Here is a 17,262-nt window from a genome sequence, read left to right on the forward strand (position 1 = left end):
ATGCACTGAACTGAGTGATAATATAGAGTCTAGTGATACACTTTAATTTAGTGTAACTGTAACAAAGTCACAACTGCTGCCATACATTGCATGCATGAATGCAGTAAACCAACACGACACACACACGCGTACGCACGCCGCAGCACACACACACACGCACGAGCACGGCACGCACGCACGGGCGCACAACACGCACACACACACCCCACACAGGGTGACACATGGCACACCACACACACCAAGCACGCACGCGCGAGCGCGCGCGCGCACACCTACACGTCGTACGCACTGTCCACACACACAAATGTCACCTGTTTAATTGATGTGGATATATTTTCCCCCCAATTGAAATTCCCCTATCCTTCACATCATATCCGGTCAGCCAGCAGTTTGACATGGCAGGTGTTGTAAACGTCAAACTAATCACATAGCATTCGTAATACATCCGAACAATCATACAATGTAATCTACGTAAAACGCAACATTCTCGTGCTACAAATCGTGAAATACAGCATCACTTTGCTTCAGCATCTGCCTCGGGTTTATTGCGCGAGGATAAGATGTCTAATAAACTAGATCGTAGTTACTATATCTTCGCCCACTACGTGGCGCCGCGTGCTGTTTAATGTAATTACTTCCATAGACTGGGTACTCGCTCCCTCAGCTCGCTCCACCTCAATTACCCATCGAGGTAACTAAGGCCGAGAGGTGAGACGCGGGTACCAGTGCCTATCTACTAACTATCTGGCTGCGGTCCGGCTAATCGCGAAAGGCACCGACGGCGCACAAGGACGAAAGTCACCGAAAGGCACCGCAGCACCTACTAAACACCGAAGGCGCTATGAGAAACAGTGAATTTCACCGGAAGGCCGACAGAAGCAAGTCCGGAGACTCGAAATGTCAAAAAATCCACAGACCAATGATCTAAAAATGACTGAACTCGGCCCGAAATGAGGTATTAACACCAATATTAATTCGCACCCGAGCCAATTGTTTAATTGAAACAGCGCCATCTCTTGAAGTATTTTTAAGTAATCATTGGGATTTTTCAATGCAAAAATGCGTTTTTAATGTATTTACCACGATTTCGTATAAGAAACTATATATTTATTTTACTGATTTCTCCGTATCTTTTCTTGGATTTTTCATCATCTTTCATGCTTTTCGGTAATTTTGTCAGTGCATTTTCAGTGCGTTTGGTAATTTAACCATATATGCTGTCTATAACACTAAAGCGGCAAAAAGGTCAGGGTAAACAATTCGAAAGGCCTCTAAGCAAACACAAAAATACACCGAAAGACACTAAGTAGCAACGCTTCATTAGGTTCTAATCTATGTCCCCCAGGGTACTATGGAGGGTACGCCTGGGTACGGTTCGTATATCCGGTAGTACGCTCTGGTAATTATCCTGATTATGGTTGGGGAGTAGGCGTAGGCGACTCCCTAGACTCGTTAGTGGAGTAGGCGAGGTACGGTTCGGCATATTAGAAGTAGTCACAGGGTATGTTACGATATATCAACCGTACCCAGCTACCCTCACGATAGTACTGGACATAGACCTATATCCTATCAGCCTAAGTACACCGAAGTACATTCCAAAGGCATCAATAAGACACTGAATGCCAAATAAGGCTAAAAAAAGCTCACGAAATGAGTAGAAACTATATATACAGCCGATGCTCTCCCTGCTCCGGAGTTTATCGCGGATGCAAACGCAGTTTAAATATCTAGTTGTGTGTTTCTCTCCCGCAGTGTTACTTCACGTAGTTCGCCTGCCATCATTATGACCGCGAGCTCCCGGTTCGTCTATCCGGCGCCTACTTCTCCCTACGATATCTGCGCAGGTAGCGGCAAAATCTGTATGCGACGAGCTATCGAAGCAGCAGTATGTGGTTTTTGCGCGGCTCTAACCGGCGTGCAACACAGCGGTGTGAGGGAGGATTATGTATATATAATACACGGCTCGGTACATCTTGCATGCTTACGTCATGCACCGTATAAAATTAGCTGAAATCTGGCATTCACGATATATAAGCGTTATAAGACTATAAACGCTTGAAGTCTAGATTGTTAGACACTTACATGCATCTTCAATGATACTCGATTGTCAGCTGACGTACGCGCGTTCATTTCAGGTACTCTGAAAACTGAGTGATACTGCGGCGTTCTATTCGGACGATTGATATCTCACTACTTGATGCAGGACCAGTTTGGCGTACATCTCCAGTCTATGTGATACAGTGCTCAATTTAAGGTTTTTTTGGGTTTCCCGAGGATAACCAAGAGGTATAGCATATAGTATCCCTCGAGAGTTTTTGGTTGTCCGGATGATTTTTTAAACATGTGCTGGCATGCGCTCTGCTCAGTGTGTGGTGGGTGTGTGTGTGTGTGTGTGTGTGTGTGTGTGTGTGTGTGTGCGTGCGTGTGTGTGTGTGTGTGTGTGGTGGGTGTGTGTGTGTGTGTGTGTGTGTGTGTGTGTGTGTGTGTGTGTGGGTGTGGGAGAGAGAGAGAGAGAGAGAGAGAGAGAGAGAGAGGTGTGCGTGTTTGGGTTGTGTGTGTGACAGAGAGAGAGAACCAGAGGGATCAGGCATGCTCAGCGAAAAGCCGTTGGACCAACGTTGGATGGATTATCGTTCCAGATTCCCGATCATCCCGTTCTCTAACTTTTCTTACGTCTACAGTCCCGCTTCACCCCATCCCTTGATCTCAACAACCCAAAGTTTGATGTTGAAACAAATTATAACACGAATTTTACACAATGCTGTCACACTATTTACAATTTCTATGTTCCGGATTCGGGTCGGATTTCGGATCGGATTTCGGATCGGATTTAGCGATACACATTGGATTCGGATTCGGATTCGGATTCAAAAATTGCCATCGGATTCGGATTCGGATGGGATTCAAAATAACCATCGGATTCGGATTCGGATTCGGATTTTCAAAAATGCTGTCGGATCGGATTTTTGGTTCATGTCGGATCCGACGCACAGCACTAGTACGTACCGATATATCGAACCGTACCCAGGTTACCCTCCGATAGTACCCTGGGGGACATAGACCTTATGAGCGTTATACTTAGTGTCTTTCGGTGTATTTTTGGTTTGTTAAGAGGCCTTTCGGAATTGTTTACCCTACCTTTTGCGCCTTTTAGTGTTTAGACAGCATATATGGTAAATTACCAAAACGCACTGAAACGCAGAAAAATTTACCGAAAGGCATTAAAAGATGATGAAAAATCCAAGAAAAGATACGGAGAAATCAGTAAAAATAATATATAGTTTCTATACGTAAATCGTGGTAAATACATTAAAAACGCATTATTTGATTGAAAATCCCAATATTTACTTATAAAATATCCAAGAGATGGCGCTGTTTCATGTAAACATTGGCTCGGGTGCGAATCATAGAGTTATATAAATATACTAATATATATACTAATATATATACTATATACAACTAATATATATACTAGGGGTCTAATATATAACTCTATGGTGCGAATTAAGTATTTGTGTACCTCATTTCGGGCCGAGTTCAGTCATTTTTAGAGCATTTCTGTGGAATTTTTTTGACATTTCAGCTCCGGACTGCTTCTTTCGGTGCCTTCCGGTGGAATTCGATGTTCTCATAGCGCCTTTCGGTGTTTATTGGGTGCCTTACGGTGCCTTTCGGTGACTTTCCGTGCCTTTTGGTGTGCCTTTCGGTGCTTTGCGGTGCCTTTCGGTAATTAGACGGACCCGAAGCAGTGGAAGTTCTAGATAGACTGGTACCCGGTCCCACCTCTCGGCTTAGTTACTCGATGGGTAATTGAGGTGGGAGCGAGCTGAGGGAGCGAGTACCAGTCTATGGAAGTTGATTAATTAACAGCACGCGCGCCACGTAGTGGGAGAATATAGAACTACGACTAGTATAACATTTATCTTCGCGCATAAACCTGAGGCAGATGCTGAAGCAAAGTGATGCTGTATTTCACTATTTGTAGCACGAGAATGTTGGTTTTTACGTAGATTACATTGTTATATTGTTCGCATGATTACTAATGCTATGTGATTAGGTTTGACTGTTTACAACACCTGCCATGTCAACTGTGGCTGACCGGTTGATGTTGAAGGATAGGATCATTGAAAATATATCCACATCAATTAAACAGGTGACATGTGTGTGTGTGTGTGTGTGTGTGTGTGTGTGTGTGTGTGTGTGTGTGTGTGTGTGTGTGTGTGTGTGTGTGCGTGCGTGCGTGCGTGCTCGTGGGTGTGTGTGTGTGCGTGCGTGCGTACGCGTGTATGTGTGTGTTGGCTTACTGCATCATGCATGCAATGTATTGTGCAGAGTTGTGACTTGTGTTACACTAAATAAATGTGTATCACTAGACTCTATACTATAGTTATCACTCAGTTCAGTGCATGTTTATTAGCTCCAAGAAACGGTATTGCTATAGGGTTAGAATACCTGTGTACCTGTGTACCTGGATACCTGTGTATATTGACGTCAGTCACACAGCCTGGTCGGGTTAAATGGTTATATGATCTGTTGCTATTCTAACTTATACTGCTATACTACTGTTCGCATACGAATTCATCGAGTTCAGTATCACGGTGCTAACTAAATCTTAATCCTGAGTCTTTCAATCTGCCTTAAATTAATATCTAGCCATGGTTAATTGTTTCAGATTCAGGAGCTACAGTGCATTGATAAGGAAGAAGGCGACGAGATTGTACTAACAAACGAGAGCTGGCAAGTTCATCGGCTTTGTGAACACTTGGACCATGCCTTTCTTTATGGGTAAAGTACCTAACCGCATCATGTATAAATAGATTTTTTTCAATCCACTGGGTTTTGTCTATTCATCCTGGTTGTGGCAGGGGTAGAAATTAACTTTTGAACAAGGGAGTCCAACCCTGCCCTCAAAAAGAGGGAGTCCACAGCAGAATGTGGGAGTCCGTAGTCTGAAGTTCAAAATTAAAGATTTGCTGAAAAAATACGGTAATTCCGCGAGGCCGTGCTCTGGAACGAACTAGTTAGTAGAATTTTCAGGGAGTCACACGGACTCGATCCTGCATATGTCAAAGCAGGGAGTCCGACATTAGATCAGGGAGTATTTGACTCCGGACTCGCGTTCATTTTGTACCCTATTGTGGTATATTCATTTGGGATGTTCATACTGTATATAGCACCATCCCTTTGTTTGCCTAATTGTATGTTAGATACTTGGTTATATATTTGCTATGCCAGGGCAATATGCCTAGATATGCTAGCTATGCCAGATTTATGAGGTACTGTGGCAAGTGAGGAAGGCAACAACAGCAATTCGCTTTGCTGCAGTGGTAATATTCGAGCCCTATCCACCTGCTTATCCACCCACAGACAGCTTGCCTTCCTGCTTGAGTTACTGTCTCACTATATATATATCAGGAGTAGATAATAGGCCCTATTATCTACTCCTGATATATATACTTGTTTGTGTGCCTACCCATGCATGCCATTACATGGTTCTCTAGTTGCCTTATTGTGCTACCTGTGTGCGTTCTTACTTGTATGTGTGGGTTATGATATGTTCAAGGCTTTTTTAACATTTTACAAATTACGAAAACCATAGCACATATGTGCCAAAGTACGTTTTTTCTTTGAGCCTAGAAAGGTAGCTTTAAACTCAGCGATGTGTGTGAAGCTAAATTTGTGCTGTGCAACCGGCTGTTCTTTTTCTAAATAGTTTATACAGTACTGCAGAGTAAAGTTGTTTTTTTGCTAATGGGCGCACATCCGGAGAATCGCATCGATGCTATCGATCACTGTTAGCCAGAGACCCGTCTACCCGTCTTTTGGACGGCCTATTGTTGGATGAAATGGATGAAATTTGATAGAGACAGCATGAGGGCGGCCCAATTCTATATATTATACTGTCAACAGTGCTTATAAGAATATAAAATCAGATTCCTGTCTTTTTGGCATTTCAGACTAAATTTCCTCCTCTAAATTTCTCTCACTTTAAAGCCCCCCCCCCCCAGGGCGCTTCACGCCCGCAGCATCCTCACTTTCAGATAGTGAGACTCCATGATTTTTTTCCTGGCTAACACCCTGGATCATACTAGATGAGCTTTCGTGGTCAGTGGAGAAATCTGACTTTATAATACCCATAAATTCAGCGCTACAATGCCAGTTTCGTGGAGGCAGAATTCAGGCGAGGATGTCTGCAGGATGTTCGAGCCGTTCAGCTGCTCCGTCTGTTTGAGTGCAGCGTCTTGTGTGTCAGACAGTGCATGTAGAGCAAGAAAGGCACGTGCTTTTCCGAGCCGAGTCATTCCTGAGAGGAAACTGACTGTACACATGCCCGCCGCTGAGTCTTCCGCCCAGTGAGAATGATCGCACGCATGTAGGCCAATGCTGCTCTCAATTTCCAGAGGGTATATAAGTAAGCAAGCGCAATTCCAAAAGTATTAGTCAGGAGAGGCAATGCTAATTCATTCTCGGTGACTCAAGATGTATTAATCTAGGATAGCAGCTATTGGGATGCAGGGGGTCCACGGGAGTGTGGTGTGTGGTTTGAATCTACAGCTGAGATTTTTGAAAATGTACACATGTACACTATAGCCATCGGTACGGAAGTCCTGATGCTGACAGCTCGCATAGAGGCGATATCTAGGCTCTGCCTGGTGGTGTCATGTTCGCCTCCTGTGACATTTTCAGCAGGATTAGCATGTATATTTGTGCAAAGTAAACAAGCACTTGCTTCTGGTTCTATAAAGCTGTCTGGTCAGTTCTGGTGTGTGTATATATCCGTCTGCCACGTGCCCCTTCAGAATTAGCTACTCTCGGTTGAAATGTATATATATATAGATTCTTATGCAGCTACGCGATCTTGTCAGACTTTATCTCAGAGAGGAAATTACATGATCTTTTTAGGTTTAAAGTGGCATCACGAATTTAAATGTATATTGAAAACCCAATGTACATTTATGGGCTCATATAGTAACACTAAACAAGCGGTGGCTAGCAATTTTAGGTTATGTTGGGGCTGAGACTAGATGAGCAGCTGCAGGCTAAATAGTAAAATGCATTAGCACGTATTATGCCGCTTTCACACTGGGGTTTATTTACTTCCGGACCTGAAGCGGGATAAACCTCAGTATGAAAGGTCGAAACACCCTTAGCCGAGCTAAAGTTATCCCGCTCTAGGGGGTGGTCAGGTCCGCTTCAGACCCGAGCTAACGTCAGTATGAAAAGGTATCTCGACTTTAGCTCGCTCTAAATTCTCCCCCCCCCCCCATTACCCCATTCATACTGGGGGTTATCCCGCTTCAGGTCCGGACCTGAAGCGGGATAAACCCCAGTATGAAAGGTCGAAAAACACTTAGCCCCCGCTTCAGAAGCGGGCTAAAGTCGTTCGCAGTATGAAAGCGGCATCAGAGTAAATGTTCCCAAAGAGATTATTTACTCCCTATATTATAGGATGGTAGTAATTGGTACTGGAGTTAATTAGTACTTGGGAAAATAATATTTTCCTTAAAGTTATCCCTCGTGGGGCATTTCCACACGGCATTCCAGTAGTGATGTTTCTACCCCCCTCCCCCCCAGTTGTTTCTTGGTCTTCGCCTCCCCGTCTCATGTCACTGACACTAAAAGCTGATACGCACCCGGCTACATCTGGTGATCATAGGTGGTGTCACTGTTGTATGTTTATGTGGAAGCACAAGCAATGCATGTTCGGGCGTTTAACTGCCGTGTAGACGTACGGCCCGTTTCAACCGGGGATAGATGTAAATTTGTCAGATATTGTCTCTCGGATTGGCTGTCCGCTGCTCTGTGCATCATTAACTCGCGTGACAGTGACGTGGCTTCACGTGTTGGGATATTACCGTGGCTATTCATGTATGCGCTCCCCCCCCCATCGATCCGTTGTAGAGCGAGTGCTTTGCAGCACGATTGAAGCCGGCTGTATGCAATCGTCACAGTGAAAAAAATACACGGGGGCTCGGGGCGATTTAGCCCCCGAAATGTCAAAAAGAGCCCCGGAAATGCTAAAAAGAGCCCCGTAAATTTGCATAGATTTCCATGCAAACCAAATTTTAGAGTGCTTATTTTCATGCACGCGAGCTTGAAAAGTAGCCCCCGAAAAATAGATAATAATTTTTTCCCTGAATCGTCTATTGTGTGTTTACAACAGCTCTCTCTCGGCTCTCTCTGCTGCTCATCTCTCTCTCTCTCATACTCTACATCTCTCTTCTCTCTGCTCATGGCTCTCTGCTCTCCTCTCTGCTCTCAACTCTCGCGCTCTCGCTTGCTCCGTCATCCCTGCTTCCCTCTCGCATCTGCGCTCTGCCGGCTCTCCACTCTCACTCTGCCTCTCCTCTGCTCTGCCGCTCTCCCTCTCCCTCTCCCTCCCTCCCTCTCCCTCTCCGTCTCCCTCTCCCTCTCCCTCTCGACCTCTCGCCTGCTCCTCTCTCTCTCTCTCTCTCTCTTTCTCTATCATATTTCATTTAAAAAAACCTCCACCCATTATATTCATTACATAACATTTATCTATCCAATCTCTATCTCTATTTCAACATAACGCAACACCATCCATCTAGTTCCCAGTAATTTAATCTTTTATAACGTATCATTTGCATTGTTACAAACATGTATATATATATATCAGGAGTTAATAATGACAAATTATTGACAATAATGACAATTTGTCATTATTAACTCCTGATATATATGTATTTGTATGAATTGTACTTGTATGGAATGTATGGATTTGTATACATGTACTTGAATAGTATGTACTTGTATCTATGTATTTGTATGGAATGTATTTGTATGCATGAGTGGAGGGGAAAAAAAACAAAAAAAGTGTTCACATGGAATTACAAGCGCGTGTGTCAAACTATGTAGATACTAATATTTCTGGTGATTGTTTGTCTGTTCGTCTATATAGACTCTTTAAGGTTCGGCCAACGAAGCCAGATACAGCCTTTGTTATGAAGTAAAATATATTACACAATGGGAATTTCTAGAAGATTCCTATACATTACATCAGGTTGTACGTTATACGTTATACGTTACATCATCATTTTGAAACACTCCTGATTACATCAACAGCTAATAATACCTCACAATAGAACCTTCTGGAAACTTGGAAATTCCATGTTTATGGTTAGCGAAAGTCTGCTGCCCGACGACAGGAAACTGCAGAGTAACGCACACAGCACCATGAAAGAGACCGCTCTCGACGTGCAGCTAGAGGAGCAGCTGAGATGGAGGAAGATCATCAAAGTCTAGCTCCAAGTTGCCGGCACCACCTGGTAACCAGGAGAGCAACTGAAGAAGCTCCAGAGCAACGTTTGCAACACCTTGAGAAGGACCGCACTCAGCATGCAGCAAGCGAGCTGCAGAGACAGAGGAACAACATACATGTGCTTTGACTACATAGAATCATGAATTTTTCAGCGTATTGTTTACCTCATATTTTGTTCCTCTGTTACGACTCCATCCTTGTAATTAATTGTGTATATATGTCAGGATTTTCTGTATGAGTTGTTTTACTAGTTTTTTTCTCCTCAGGCAATGTCAGGTACCCCAGCTAGTCAGAAATAAATGTGTAAGTTCCCTTGCCTGTCATTATGTGATACACACATGACCCTTATTGCTAAGAATACTTCCTCTTATATAAATGAATGTATGATATGGGTTTATGATTGGTTTCGTGGTACTGGAAGAGAGACCTTCTACAAGACGAGAGTTTGAGAATGTTCGTAAAACCATGTGCACGTCGGTACTGACTCCAATATTCCCTGCTGCCAATAAAAACAGTACTGGCACTGCTGCAGTGCTCATCTGGTCTGTAAGCATGCTGTATGACTAGGCAGCCGGGCCGGGTTGCATTACACACGTGTGTAGTCGTTCGTATGTACTTACTTGCACACGAACGAAGAATTGAGAGTCTTTTGTGTTGAGAGCAGCTATAGCTGAGAGCAGGTTTCACCTATCCCAGGGTGAACTCGAACTTCCACGAATGTTTCTGATGCTGGCACTTCTAGTTCATTGCCAGACTTGAAGAAAGCGTCAATCATTGCAGACTATTTTCACATTCTAGACGATTTCACGTTTGTAAAAAAGCAAGTAGGCAAATCTGATATCATTAATTATTCATATATACAAATCATGTTTATCTGCTACAATGTATGACGTTGTGAGGCATTTAGTAGCCAGTACCGGTACCTGAGTACTTTATATATATTTATGTGTTTTACCGATGTCTACTAAATTTTCATTTGATTATGTAGGGCTTGTTCCATGACTTCCATCTACAGGGATTGGTGCCATAAATCTGTTTTCAAAATGTAGTATTGATGCTAATGTTGTCTTATATTTTTTTCTTATACTGAATAGTTTGTGGATGAATAGCTACACTGTTCTTAACTCCATACATCAGAAAAGCGCTGGGTGAAACCGAACTGTAGAAGTGTAATGACATTCGAGGGCCATATGCTACCCCTCCCCAGTGAGAGTCTGCTGACATGTAGCTGCCGTCTTGTGTTCCAGTTTGCGACACGTGAGTAAAGGCTACTGGGTGATGTTGAAGGAATTTACACACAAGGAAGATTTGAGGATGATACTGAGTCTTCCTCACATAGCCACGGACATAGGGAGAGGTAAGATGGTGCGAAATGCTAGTCTGTGAACATGTCTTAGTGAGGCACGAAGGGTCGTTGTCGTATAATGCATGGCGTATAATATGTACCCGAAGTAACTATCTGATATGGTTAGGGTTAGGGTTAGGGAGTAGGCGTAGGCAACATACTCGCTGACACCTCGGGTACTACATATACGACAACGACCCCTTCAGCCTTAGTGAGCAAGCAAGCTAGGCCTCTACAAAATAAGTTATCATTTACACTTAAAGTTAGGTGGTAATTTGTATTATCACTTTGAACAATATTATGTGTATATCTAGTGAAGCTCTATTGTGTCTGTGAAATATTTAATTTTTAGCTCATCTGACATAGTCAGATGCAGCTTGTAGAATCGCATGAGCGTGCGTGCGTCCGTCCGTCCGTGCGTGCGTCCGTCAACAGTTGGGCACAAATCTAAACGGCTCGACGTACGGATTCGAAAGTCGGGACGTGGGGGGTGGGGGGGAATCCGAAAACGAGTTGGGATGTTGAAGCTGGGGGTCAAAGGTCAAAGGTCAAGAGGTGTAAAAGATGGGGGAACATTCCCTCCTTAACTTAAGGTATAGGGAGGAAATGCAGAATTGCGGCACAAATCTAAACGGCTCGACCTAGGCTCGTGATAGTTGGTGTACAGCATCATGGTAGGAAAAGCCATCACTGTGCCGAAATTGGAGGTCACAGGTCAAAGGTCAATGGGCACAGGGCAGATTTTAGACATTTTCTGAGGACATGGTCTGACGGAGCGATTGAAAAACTTTTTTGTTTCAGCGATGACCTAACATTGTTATGGCTCTATTGAAAGGACCATGAAATGTGCTTTCCACTGACGTGCGAAGAGTAAGTGTCAGATAACCTTTTGACCCTCAAGAGGCGGGTTAAACATGGATTTCTTTACTGTTAGAAAGTATTTCCTGGATGTATGAGGCTACAATGTCACAGTGAAATTTCAAAAGCTAAATTTGGTTGAAGAAGGTTTATGCTCCTTAAATCGTATAATTTCTATGGCATTCTGTACTTTCAGTGTGTTACATGTAACGTATGCCACTGCCAGTGGCCACCGCCAGTGCATGTGGTGGTGGTACTGTGTAGTTTTTGCCTGCGTTAATTAGGTACAGGTGGCAGCTCTCTATTTCAGCCTGTAGGCTTGCGTAGGTGAATGGATGAGTGCTTACCTATTCTGTCTTGTAAATAGTTGTTGCTACCACGTACGATGGGAGCTTCCATCTTTAATCTTAAGACACTTAAACGTACGCGCCATCTCGTGGCAACTTTCATAACGACCCCAACAAACATTTTTTTGAGAAGGTTCCTGATACCATCCCTGTGCCTTCCACTGTTTCGGTGTTTATGTGAACACATTTGGGACTAACAGGGTTTACTAGAATCCCACCACTCCACCACAGAGTCACCGCAGTAGACGTTAGATGAGCGCTGTCGCTCCGCGGCACTTGTTTTCAACACGTTTTACATGGATGATGGAGTCTTTGCCATACAGTTTTCTAGTCACTGCATCATAGCTCGTGTGATCATCACTGTAACCTCGTAATTAACCTCGTGAATAATAGTCTTCAAAGTCTGAGGGACTCACTATATCGAAGACGGAAATATACATTAAGTTGATCAAATAGACTGTGGCATAGAAATGGAAAACTAAGTGATGACATGTTTGCTTCATACTGAGATCATAGTTGCATGATTAAATGTTGGCAGAAAGGGAAAACTATGGGTGGATAAAAGAGAATAAGTGCACTGTATCAATGCAGTGGCATGAGCCGGCCTATATAGCTGTCTATAAATATATATACTTGCTCACCATCTCGCTGCTACCATGGTTTATTTCCTTTGAAAGCAACAGCAGTTTTGGACAAAAACAACGCGACTCTAAATTGGCTTGTTCAGTAACGAAGAAGGCAGGCAAGATGATAATATTTGATATAGCTTTCTCTCTCGGTCTAATCGCATCGAGGAAATCCTTAACCGATTTTGGTGTAGTGTGTCACCTAGCTGACCTGTCAAAGTCATGCCGGCTGGGGTTGTTTTTCACTGTGATGACTACAATTATAACGCGATGTGTACAGCCATTAGATGGTGACTAATTTTAAAGAGTTTTAACTAATTTTAAGGGATTTGGCTTACACTGTAAATATAAGTTATATAAATAGGGCAACCTATCGCAGTCATAACATAAGCATCATTTGCGAGTCCTCACTTAATTAGTAGTGGTTGGCATTCGTTCTCAGTCTATGCTTTGTCTGGTGGTCCTGGTTTACACATGCTATAAGTGCTTACACTGGTTACCCCCGCGCAACGGAGTTGCAGGGAGGTAATGTAATCGCTCTCGTGTGTGTGTTCGTGTGTGTGTTCGTGTGTGTGTTCGTGCGTGTGTGTAGCCAGCAGCGAGCCAGCTGTTATACACATGTATACATGTTACACGCGTTGGCGCGATCGATTCAGCACCAGCTCGCCTTAGGGCGTCCAGTCAGCAGCAGCTCGCCTTAGAACGTCCAGTCAGCAGCAGCCAGCAGCGAGCCAGCTGTTATACACATGTATACATGTTACACGCTCGCGGAGGTATGCACTCTCTTTGAGTGCCCTCTGTCTAGTTCAATGTGTGGTACTTTTCTGGTGTATTTTAGCTGATGGTCACTGTGTTTGTCACAATTGCTTTTATTTTGATTGAGGTATGAAGTTCTAGAACTAAACCGCATTACTCGGCTGCTCCATATATCCTGTTGTACCCAATCAGCAAAATCAGTAACATGTCAAGCAAATGAATGTGAATTATATGTTTAAATAATAAATGTTTAAACGAAGCACTGATATGTGTACTGTCAAACCTGTGTTGGTGGATACCTCTGTACAGAACAGACACCTGCATATAAGATAATAGAACTTACTGAGATTAGTGACTTCTATTCAGATTTGACTGTATATATGGTTTCACTGTCTGCATTGTCCACGTGGAAGTATGTCACAGGCATTCTGAGGTGGGTCTCTCTGTCTTTCGTTGCAGGTCGGGCGTGGATGTACGTCGTACTGAATGAGAACAACATGGAGAGCTACATCCGCTCATTCATGGACAACCGACACGTGCTGAGACGGCACTACGTCAAGCATGCTCTCTTGCTGGATGAGCAGCGCATGCAGGTGCTGCTCACACTCGTCGCTGGCCTCGAGTTCATCACCTTTTCTGTCGACCCGGTGAGCGAATGCATCGACTTCGGCTCGATCTTAGATGATAACATTATCCTGCGTATGTTCATGTGAGCATGATGGATACCTGTTTATAAAAGATACTTATGGCATTTTCCTTGAGAAGCAGTCATGTAGTGAGACCAACTGTATAGGACAGACACTTGTTTATAAAGGACTTTAGAGGTTTCCATTGAGTGACATTTATATGCACGTTTGATTTAAGGTGTTCTATGAGCCTGGTATATAAATACATATGCTGTTCATTTTACTGCGTTCCCTCTGTATGGGATTTCCTGCATCCAGCGTCACTGGCACAGGCTGCTGCACTATGTTCCCCAATAAAATTTACCTGATTTCCCCAAAGGTGTAGCAATGTTTGCAACTGTTAAATAATATATTGTTAAATACTTAACTTATAAGTTCTCCCCTCCAAGGTTGTATACATTCCACAAGAGAATGACCAACTTTTGTGCACCCTAATGACGCACGTTCAGTGAATTGGTACAACCTTGATGACCGTCAACATCCCCCCTTTTACATTGCGCATGTGCAGGGGGATTTGAGCTTCTTTGCACATGCACAATGTAAAAGAGGGGACGTTTACGATGTGGGCGTGTATCATGCTATAGCGGTGCTTTGTTTCTGCGGCAGGACGTGCCGTACTTGGACCTGCAGGCGTCGTGCTTCATCAGCGTGCCGCGCAGCAAGCGCTCGGAGAGCTGCGTCAGCTGTGACGTCGAGGATGCCGTCTCCATCTGCAGCATGGAGAGCGAAGTGTCACAGGTAGGCATGCACCGCCGGCCAGGTGGGATGTGCGACGAGGGCACCAGGTGGCAGGAGTGGTGTGCGACGAGGGCACCAGGTGGCAGGGGTGGTGTGCGACGAGGGCACCAGGTGGCAGGGGTGGTGTGCGACGAGGGCACCAGGTGGCAGGGGTGGTGTGCGACGAGGACACTAGGTGGCAGGGGTGGTGTGCGACGAGGGCACCAGGTGGCAGGGGTGGTGTGTGGTGAGGACACTAGGTGGCAGGGGTGATGTGCGGCGAGGGCACCAGGTGGCAGGGGGTGGTGTTTGGTAGTGAGGAAAGTAGTGCTGGTATCCATGCAAACTGACTTACATCATTGGAGTTTTCACTGATGTGCCAGTAGGTTGTCAGGTTTTGGCTGATGTGTGACGAGTAAATTAGATCAAGCATGTAGTTTGGAGTGAAACCAACTCGTCCAGTTGTAGTTTGCATTGCCATGCACCAGATGGCAGGACCGATGTTTCATGAGAATAAGAAGGCATGAAGTCCCTAAATGAAACCAGCTAATCAACTTTCAGTTCGCAATGTTTCTTGCCAAGTGACAGGTGCTGATATGAAATATAAGTGATGTCTAACATGCTATAAAACATGCCTGTTAGGGTGATATGAGCGATTTATTTTAGTTATAACGTGTATTAACTATGGTGAGTTGATTTCTTGAATTATCAGTGCATTATTTGTAGGTTCAATCCTAGTACAGTAATACGCCACGAAAACTTAGTTTACGGAAATTCGCCCGTAGAGAATTTGTAAATTAAAAAATTTAAATTATTAAAAATTGAATTAATAAGTACATAAAAAAAATTTCATAGGAATGCGGCTCCAATAATATAATGGAAGGCATCACGAAAACTGTTTCACGATACAAAATTTTACACTACGAACGTTTTATGTGGAACACCTGTAACATGACTATATTACTACACAATGTGCATGCTATGATTTCCAACTGGGGACAAGTGATCATTGGTTCTACCCTGGACTGTGAGATACTCGTCGGCAAAGTATTTTATTAACAATGTTAGTGTTCACTAAAACATTAATTAGCATAAATGACCTCGTACATCGTCCTCGTAACCTAGCATATTCGATTTACTTCTGTCTGGGGAGGGGGCGTCAGCCCTCCAGGACGTATAGGGTGTGTGGCACTGTGTTTCTGAAACCAGGCCGGACTCCAGCCGATCTCTGCGAGAAGCTGATTAATTATCTAATTTCTAAAAATGCACGAGCATGTGCAGTGTGCGTGCGTGTCTGTTTGCGTGCGTGCGTGCGTGCATGCGTGTGTGTGCGCGCAGTTAGTGCTGGGCCCATACGTTCTTAAGCAGTGCAATGTCTTCTTCTAGCCCATTGATTTTCCTCTAACGCGTGGGGTGGGGGTGTGTGTGCGTGGTAGGTTCACTGTCTCCTGTCTTGCGTTGCTGCTGTGTGAGTGTATCTGCCGCTGCCGTTCATTCGTGGGGGGGGGGAGACTGCGAAAAATCGATTGTGAGACTGCGTGGATTTTCAGCAACGATGAAAGCCGTCTATAGTAGCCGTGGCTGTATTTTAGCGGATATATATTCTCAGCAGTGCATAACAGCAAGCGATGATGCCGCCGCAGGGGAATAGTTTAGTGCGGGCGCGTTTTCTGCTGGCTGTGTGCTTAGGTGCAGACGAAGGACTGATGATTTTCGGACGTAGAGCTTGTGTTTTGAGGTTAGTAAACTTGATCTTTGTGTGAATTGAAAGTCTACCGAGCAGTGTACCTACCCGGAGTATTCATTATAATAGGAAACACTGCGTATATTATCTGCACATCAGTAGTAGGTTTGTAGCAAGCTGGGTTTGTAGCAGGGTAATTAACTTTCTTCAGAATCTGCGCGATATAGCTATAATATGGTTGCAGGAAATTGATGCTGCATGGGCGTTTCTCTTTAAAAGATGTCTGAAAATGTATGGATTTTAATTTAGCAGCAGCACGCTGCGTGTTGGTGTGCAGTTTTTGTGAACAAGCACACCCACGCACACACGCGCGGCGAGGGCTCGGGTTGCTCGTGATACTCGTGATACTCGTGATATTCCTTTGCAAGATCTTACACAAAAACACGAGCACATACGTACATGCACGTGTGCGTGCATAAATGCACCCACGTACGTAGGCGCACGCATGCACAGACGCACATACGCACGTCACACAGAATACACAATGAGCGTTACAAAAGGATACATGTATGTTAAAGAAAAGTTTAAATATGAGTGAGGCAAGGGCGTGTGTGGCTTGAAGGTAAGATACATTCAGCTGTTGTGTGTGAATACGCCAGGCTCTGGGGCCGACGTACCGAGGTGTATGGAGAGGATACGTGTGTGTTAGTGAGGTGGGCGTGTGTGTGTGCGATCAGCTGTTGTTAGTGAATACGCCAGGCTCTGGGGCCGACGTACCGAGGTGTATGGAGAGGATACGTGTATGTTAGTGAGGTGGGCGTGTGTGCGTGCGATCAGCTGTTGTTAGTGAATACGCCAGGCTCCGGGGGCGACGTACCGAGGTGTATGGAGAGGATACGTGTATGTTAGTGAGGTGGGCGTGTGTGCGTGCGATCAGCTGTTGTTAGAGAATACGCCAGGCTC

General features: G+C 44.4%; 1 protein-coding gene across 1 annotated transcript in view; it reads left to right on the forward strand.

Moving 5' to 3' along the window:
- Positions 1–3,944: 3,944 nt before the first annotated feature.
- Positions 3,945–17,262, forward strand: part of LOC106804896 (pleckstrin homology domain-containing family M member 2-like) — a 16,936-nt gene continuing 3,618 nt past the window's right edge. Inside the window, exons 1-5 of the mRNA XM_014806285.1 lie at positions 3,945–4,153; positions 4,673–4,785; positions 10,528–10,637; positions 13,672–13,859; positions 14,505–14,636. Of these exons, the coding sequence (XP_014661771.1) occupies positions 4,082–4,153; positions 4,673–4,785; positions 10,528–10,637; positions 13,672–13,859; positions 14,505–14,636 (615 nt within the window). The 5' untranslated portion in view covers positions 3,945–4,081. The remainder of the gene's footprint in view (positions 4,154–4,672; positions 4,786–10,527; positions 10,638–13,671; positions 13,860–14,504; positions 14,637–17,262) is intronic.

This window comes from Priapulus caudatus, unplaced genomic scaffold, assembly GCF_000485595.1.
Source record: "Priapulus caudatus unplaced genomic scaffold, Priapulus_caudatus-5.0.1 Scaffold92, whole genome shotgun sequence".
Classification (NCBI taxonomy): domain Eukaryota; kingdom Metazoa; phylum Priapulida; class Priapulimorpha; order Priapulimorphida; family Priapulidae; genus Priapulus; species Priapulus caudatus.